Genomic DNA, 7,932 nt, shown 5'->3' on the forward strand with positions numbered 1-7,932 from the left:
CCACCACCGTTGTGTCATCCGCGAACTTGATGATGAGGTTCTCGGGGTGGCTGGGACTGCAGTCAGATGTGTACAGTGAGTACAGGGTAAAGCTTCTAACATAGCTAACACTTCTAACTTAGCTAAAGCTTCTAATGTAGTTAACGTTTCTAACTTAGCTAAAGCTTCTAATGTAGTTAACGTTTCTAACTTAGCTAAAGCTCCTAACTTGGCTAAAGCTTCTAATGTAGTTAATCCTTCTATTATGGGTAACTTTTCTGACATCGCACTTCTAACTTGGCTAAAGCTTCTATCATGGCAAATGCTTATAATATATCTAACACTTCTAACTTGGCTAACACCTCTAACATAGCTAATGCTTCTAACATGGCTATCACCTCTAATATAGCTAATGCTTCTAACATGGCTAACACCTCTAATATAGCTAATGCTTCAAACTCGACTAAAGCTTCTAATGTGGCTAACACTTCTACCTTAGCTAACGTTTTTAACTTGACTAACACTTCTTACATGGCTAATGCTTCTAACTTGGCTAAAGCTTCTAATGTGGTTAATGCTTCTACTGTGGGTAACTTTTCTGACATCACTAACACTTCTAACTTGGCTAAAGCTTCTAACATGTCAAATGCTTATAACATATCTAATGCTTCTAACTTGGCCGATACTTCTAATGTGGCTAATACTTCTAACTTAGCTAAAGCTTCTAATGTGGCTAACACTTCTACCTTAGCTAAAGCTTCTAACTTGGCTAAAGCTTCTAATGTGGCTAACACCTCTACTGTGGGTAGCTTTTCTGACATTGCTAACACTTCTAAGTAGGCTAATCCTTCTAACATGGAAAATACTTCTAATGCCGCTAACGTGTAGCTGGTTACAAACAAGTTTTAGAGTTACTATGAATGCAGTTAATAAACTTTGACGGATTTATCTCTGACTTTTGTCTTGCTTAATGTGCCCTACAGTTTAGTGTGCCTTATACATAACATACATTTGAAAAATAGACCATTCATTGACTGTGCGACTTACATTTTGGTATGCCCTAGGCTATAAATTGGAAAACATTATGGTTTTTATGAGCAACTTTATCTACTTAAAAGAAAGAAAAAAGTGAATGACAGACCAGTCACACAAACTTAGAAGAAAAGAACATATCCCCTCATTATCTTAATAGATGTTTTCAAATAACTTTGTAAAGCGGAATGATATATATATATATATGTGTGTGTGTGTGTGGTTTGGAAAAGTGTATTCTTAGGTCTTTTTAGCGTCATGTCATCATAACACAGTGTTTTTTTAATAAACTTTGAATATACTAAAAGCAGGTCTGAAAAGCATATAATCTCAAGTGATCTATAGATCAGTGATCTATCTGTGTTTTTGTTGTCTGACTAAAACATTTAGTGTTCTATTGAAAAAATGTCCCCTTGGTGTTCATAAATTGCTCTACAAAATGTAATACGCCCATGGTACTTGTACATGTCTGCTTGTAGAAACAGTATTCGATTGATACAGCTCTACACAAACACTGGCTGTTGGGTCTTTCATTTGCAGCACCCTATGTTGCTCTTCTCTTCTCTTTTTTTTTTATACCAGTCTTACAACATAAACTTGCATCCATTGTTTGTCTGACAATGTAGGTCCATAGGTCCCTGAGAGTTTTATAGGGTTTGAACAGAGTTTATAAATGGGAGCCTTTTGTGGGGTACATATGTAGGTCACTATTCCAAATACATTGGGAATGGTTAACAATGTTTTTCTAAAGTATTCCTAGTATTATCATTAAAAAAACACACAAAAATAATATTTTTCACCTGTAAATGTTTGATTTATTTATTGTTAAAGTTCATTTTCACAGTTGGGATGTAAAATCTTGCATAAAATAGTCCCCGTTTATATATAAAGAATGTTTTTTTTATATATGTATTAGTGTATTTCTGGCTTTAAAGCGGTGTTGTATAACACTCATACATTTTAAGTTTGTTCTTATAAGGAAGTAATAAAGGGTGAAGATTATAAGGCAGAAGGATTTCATTTTCACTGTCACACCAAAGAATTATCTCTACAAGCTGTTATGTTAGATTGAAAGTAATAACGTCCACTTCAGCCAGTAGGGTGTAAATTCAATTACTAGGTAATTTTTGAAGTCATTTTAATGTGTTCTTCCGTTAGATGGCTTAATATTAAAGAGGATCTCTCTCTTTTCACTCTGGGGAACAGGCAGACTGTTGCTCTCAGATTTCAGTTTTGTTGCGTCATCAACCCAGTTTTTCTGATCTTTTTGCAATCAACAGAGTAGCTGAAGGTACTTTAATAGCCACCTTTCTCCATGTCTGGAAGCTGTCTGCTTCCTTATGACATACTGAGGTATACCCTCTGCCTTGGTAACCCATGGGTCTGGAATTATGTCCCACTTACAGACTTACCTTGCCTTACTTCCCTACTTTTACTTTTATTATTCTTGTCCAAAACCCGCCAGTCTCCTGGGAAGTCTGTATTTGGGTCAGAAAGGTGTTGTGAATGGAGTCCCATCCAGTCTGGACAGTCTGGACCCCTACACACATTGCTAGCCATTTATTTTAAATGTGACTGTCCCTGATTTATACGGTGAGGACACAGCTCACGTAAATGAAAAAGGCAGAACAGGATGACAAAGGCAGAAGCACGATGACAAAGCCAACAACAGGACAACAAAAGCCACAATACGATGACGAAAGCACCATCAGGATGACAAAAGCCGACAACATGAAAACAAAAGCTAAAAACATGACGACAAAAGCCACAAAACGATGACAAAAGCACCATCAGGACGACAAAAGCCGACAACATGACAACAAAAGTCATAGCACAATGACAAATACAGAAGCACAATGACAAATGCAGAAGAACAAGGATGGAAGCCAAAGCATAACTACATACAACAGAATGACAAAAGCCACAACACAGCGAGAAAAGCTGACAACACAATGACAAACATGACAACACAACGACAAAAGCCACAACACGACCACAAAAGCCACAACACGACCACAAAAGGCACAACATGTCGACAAAAGCCACAAGATGACGACAAACGCTACAAGAGAACAACAAAAGCCACAACACGACGACAAAAGCAGACAACATGATGACAAAAGTCACAACACAATGACAAATACGGAAGCACAATGACAAATGCAGGAGAACAAGGGCAGAAGCCAAAGCACGACATACAACACAATGACAAAACCCACAACACAGCAAAAAAAGCCAACAACACAACGAAAAGCGTGACAACACAACGACAGAAACCACAAGACAACCACAAAAGCCACAACACGACCACAAAAGCCACAACATGTTGACAAAAGCCACAACATGTCGACAAAAGCCACAACATGACGACAAACGCTACAACAGAACAACAAAAGCCACAACACTTCGACAAAAGCCACAAGACAATGACAAAAGCCACAACACATCGACAAAAGTCGAAGCACAACGACAAAAGCCACAATACAACAACAGAAGCCACAACACAATGACAAAACCCACATCACGTCAACAAAAGCCACAACATAACAACAGAAGCCACAATTCAACGACAAAAGCCACAACATGACGACAAAAGTCCCAACACAATGACAAAAGTCGAAGCACAACAACAGAAGCCACAATTTGACATTAAAAGCGGAAGCATGACGACAAAAACATGAAGACAAAACCCACAAGCGGAAGCATATGTACAAAAGCCAAAGCACAACAAAAGCTTACAACACAACAATAAAAACAGACAACACGACGACAAAAGCCACTACACAATAGCAAAACCTGATAATATAACAACGAAAGCAACAACTCAAAGACTAAAGCAACAACAGGATGAGAAAAGTCGACAACATGACAACAAAAGCGGAAGCACAACAACAAAAGCAACAACAGGATGACAAAAGCCGCTGAACTCAGGTTCTTTAGCACTTTAGCATACAGTGTTCACACTGGCCTGTTGCTACTATTGCGATCAATTCTTGGTGTCATATAATTACGGTCGGATACAAACCCCAGTTGCCAACAGTTGGCACTTTTGTGAAGTAAATGGTATGTTATACGTCACTACCAAATCTGTGTCCCTGATTGGTCAGACCGTTCAATGGCCACATGTTTTGTGCGTAGAGCCCAAAAACTGACCTAAAAACTAACATGGGAGTCTTGAATGCAGAAGCCGAACCTACGCATACACATGGACATTTAATTGGAAATGATTACTGGAACACGCTTAGCCGAGACCGGTGTGAACATAGCCCGGGACTTCCAAGACAATATCACACAAGCTCTTTAGCCAAAAGAGGCCCCAGAGAGGAGGAGCCTGACTCCTAGCACCTCCGCTCATTCCGCCTTTTGGCCCTGTGAGGCGCTTATCTATGCTCTGCTGCGATGTTCCCTCTAACTGCTGTGTTACAATTGCTTCACTGGTGGATACACTCTGATGCATGGAACATCTCTATGAATTAGTCATGTCTTACTGCCTGGCTCATTCATCAAATTCAGCTAGTCAGACTGTGCCACTCCCTTACACTCAGACTGTCTCTTTCTTCTTCCTTTTTCTTCCCTCACACACACACTCATATATACTTTACTGCACAGCCCACACTGTAGTGGGTGGCTGGTCTTTATGAATATTGAAATAGTGGAACAATCAGGGTTCCAGCTGAAAGCACCTTTCATTTTTTCCTTTGCCTTCATCTTCTCGTAATTGCTCTTCTTGTTTTCCTTCCACATTAGCAATCAGTTAAAAAACAATCTGTTGTTTTATCAAGATTAGCACATCATTTCTTAAAGTGTCAATCTGAAATATCAAATGCGAGTTGACGTGTCATCGTTTTGCTGTTTGCTCAACATGTTTACTTCTTGGAAAGGAGCTGTTTTACTCTGATCAAGGTGGCTTTTTTTAACTTCCTTCTTCTAATTTGCTGTCACTGCTTCTCATGATCACCAGGTACGAGATCAGATATGAAAGAGAGGACTTCCTGTTGCGAATTAAGAAAGCATCAGTCAGCGATCAGGGAACGTTCACTTGCTCAGCAGAGAACCGCGTTGGCAAAACAGAAGCTTCTGCCTACTTGACTATCAGAGGTGAGTAACTACTTTTGTCTGCAAAGCTCATTATCTCTCCTCAATTTTTTTATTTTTTTTGTTTCTCCCAAGGCAGGCCAGGAGACAATCATCCTTTATTGCTCTCTGTATAGATTTTATTGGCCCTTGGTTGAGAGGCGAGCCTATCAGCCTTTCTTTCATTCAGCCGGCTGTTGTGCTTAATTGTTCAACATAGCCTCCAAAACTAAAGAATCTAGGCTTTTTGCTGAGCTTTTATGATTGCTCCAGTGTGGGGGGGGGTCCATCCCTTCATTCGCTCACTCCATACTTGTTCCACAGCAATTGATGAGGACATGAAACTAAATTTATTGCAAGTATATTAAAATGTAATGGAAAATGGCAATATTTACAACCGAAGACAACGGACAGGTGAGCAGTAATGCACTTGGAATAACATTTTTTTTAAATTTATAATTAAAATAAAAAAAGACTTGCATATAAAAATATTCATTTGACATTTCGCTAGTGTCGGGATAGCGACAACCCATCGTATGCATTCTAGAACAGGAGTTTAGCACTTTCTCGAATGTGGATCACATACCGGCTAGCTTTTTGGAGCTAGCGGGTACTTCCTATTTGAAACATGAGGGGGGAGGGGCTCTGGCAGTTCTCAAATACAGTCAATGGTTGTTTGTTAATTTCCTGAAAGGGATCATTAAGATGATCAAATAATTATCAATTTTGGAATGAATAACCACCAATATAAGTCTATGCTTTTGGAAAGCTAAAACTTTATACACGAATTACTGATATAATCATCTAAATGAATCATCACACACCTAATTTTCTTTTCAAGTGATTTTTATTTTATTATTATTAAACAGTTTTTCTCTAATTTTGCTGTCACTATATATGTTTGTCTGCCAAACAAATCTGTTAAATTGTGTTATTTCTTTCAAATAAATGATCTGCAATGGGTTTGCTTCCCTTTCCCCCCTAATAAATATCTAAGGCGAGGTCCATACCACCACTTGCTTTGGTGATTACCTCCTTGCCCTGAACATCATTAAGTGGAAACTCAGCTCCACCTCATTACTTTTCAAATTTTCATTTCTTTCTTTTTCTTTCTCTGTTTCGATCCTCTGCTCTCCTTATCTGTGTGTTGTGTGTCAATGTCACCCTCGCCATTGTTGTCACCAGCTCGCCCCGTTGGTAAGTAAGAGCTGATCCCATTGCGCATGCATTGCTCTCTGTTTTTGGTCACCAACATCTTCAGCATGCATGCGGCATTGATGTATTCCACAAACACGGTCAACAAACCACATTTACGCTGTTTCTCCAAAATCTTTGGTTTCTTCTATCAGTTGTGGGTAGAAGCTGTAGATCTGAAACCTTCTCTTTCCGTTACGAGAATTTTGTTGATGCGGCTAAAAACTGAAGGAAAGGTTGCGGTAGATTAATTAGTCTCTTCAATTCATTCTGATATTCCAACTGTTTAATAAACAGCTTTTTGGCTTTCAGGGAAGACAAACTTTTCAAGTAAATAGCAAACACAGTCTGCATGCATTTTTTTAGTTTGTAGCTGGACATATAAACCTCGTTTCCACTGAGCGATCTGGTACAGTGCGGTACGGTCTGGTCCGCCATTTTGAGTGTTTCCATTGTAAAATGGACCCATTAAACAGTTCCGACCGGGCCCCCATCGGCTGTAGGTCCATAGAAAAATAGAACGAGACGTGGTTGGGCAGTAGTAACCCGCTGATTGGCAGAAAGTGATGACGACATTAGCAAGCGTCACTATAGCGCTAAGCTAGCTCTTTACGGCGGCATTCTTCTTAGTCGCCACCAATCTTCTTTCAAACAACAATAAGTTCCTGTTATACTTGATGTACAGGAAGTAAACTAAAACAAGACGAGCTTCTGGATGACCTCCATTGTTGTTGCGTTTTTTAGTTATTGCACCACAATGCTAGCGGTCTTTATCACACGTGCGCCGTGAAAACAAACCGCTCAGTGAAAGCGAGGCTTAACTGAGTGGAAATGCTCGCCAGAATGAACTAGTCTGTACCGTAGCACTCCTTACTGGACGGACCGTACTGGACTGCTCAGTGGAAACAAGGCTATACTGTTGTTTTGCCTTTTTTTTTTTTTTTTTAAGGCAACGCAGTTTCAGATGTATGCTAACTTTTTGGTTCATTTCATTTGAACACAGAGGCGCCTCAGTTTGTGGTGCGACCGCGGGATCAGATTGTTGCTCAAGGACGAACAGCCACCTTTCCCTGTGAGACCAGAGGCAAACCACAGCCCACTGTCTTCTGGCAACGCGAAGGAAGCAAGGTGAGAAGACTATGACAAAAGTGTTATTGTTTACACATCTACAATAAAGGTTAGATATTACAGATAACTGCAAATAGAATGTCTAGAATATTTAGTATGTGACAAAAGGTGGACGTTTATGGTCCGTCTTATGAGCCAATTCACTTAGCGAGAAACTATGTCATGAGCTACATTAGCACTGTTGGACATAATGAAGGCAGACTAATGTCCTTTCCTGCCCATCAGCTGATCTGCTCACTGTGCAGATACAGACAACGCTGATGCCTCAGTTTCATGAGCATGAATGCTGGTTTTCATAAAAGGATCACATTGGTGATAAACTGAGGAAACAGAACTGAAAACATGCAGTAACTTGACCTGATCCTCATTCACATAAAGGAAATTTCTCCCATTTTTCACCACCAAAGGGTCTGAATTTGGACAATGTTTTGGATGTTTTGTCTGTTTTTTCTTTGTGATGATCTCCAAGGTTGAGTTGCTGCTATGAGATATACTATTCTTTTATTACATGATACGTTTTTAGCC

At 39.5% G+C, this 7,932-nt stretch overlaps 1 protein-coding gene across 2 annotated transcripts in view; it reads left to right on the forward strand.

The window, feature by feature from the left end:
- LOC112142700 (roundabout homolog 2) overlaps positions 1-7,932 on the forward strand; it is a 138,611-nt gene that overhangs the window by 77,897 nt on the left and 52,782 nt on the right. Inside the window, exons 6-8 of one of the 2 annotated variants that reach the window (XM_024266234.2) lie at positions 4,973-5,109; positions 6,271-6,282; positions 7,283-7,407. In XM_024266234.2, coding sequence (XP_024122002.1) covers positions 4,973-5,109; positions 6,271-6,282; positions 7,283-7,407 — 274 coding nt within the window. The remainder of the gene's footprint in view (positions 1-4,972; positions 5,110-6,270; positions 6,283-7,282; positions 7,408-7,932) is intronic. The other variant, XM_024266235.2, reaches the window with a different exon arrangement.

This window comes from Oryzias melastigma, linkage group LG14, assembly GCF_002922805.2.
Source record: "Oryzias melastigma strain HK-1 linkage group LG14, ASM292280v2, whole genome shotgun sequence".
Classification (NCBI taxonomy): Eukaryota; Metazoa; Chordata; class Actinopteri; order Beloniformes; family Adrianichthyidae; genus Oryzias; species Oryzias melastigma.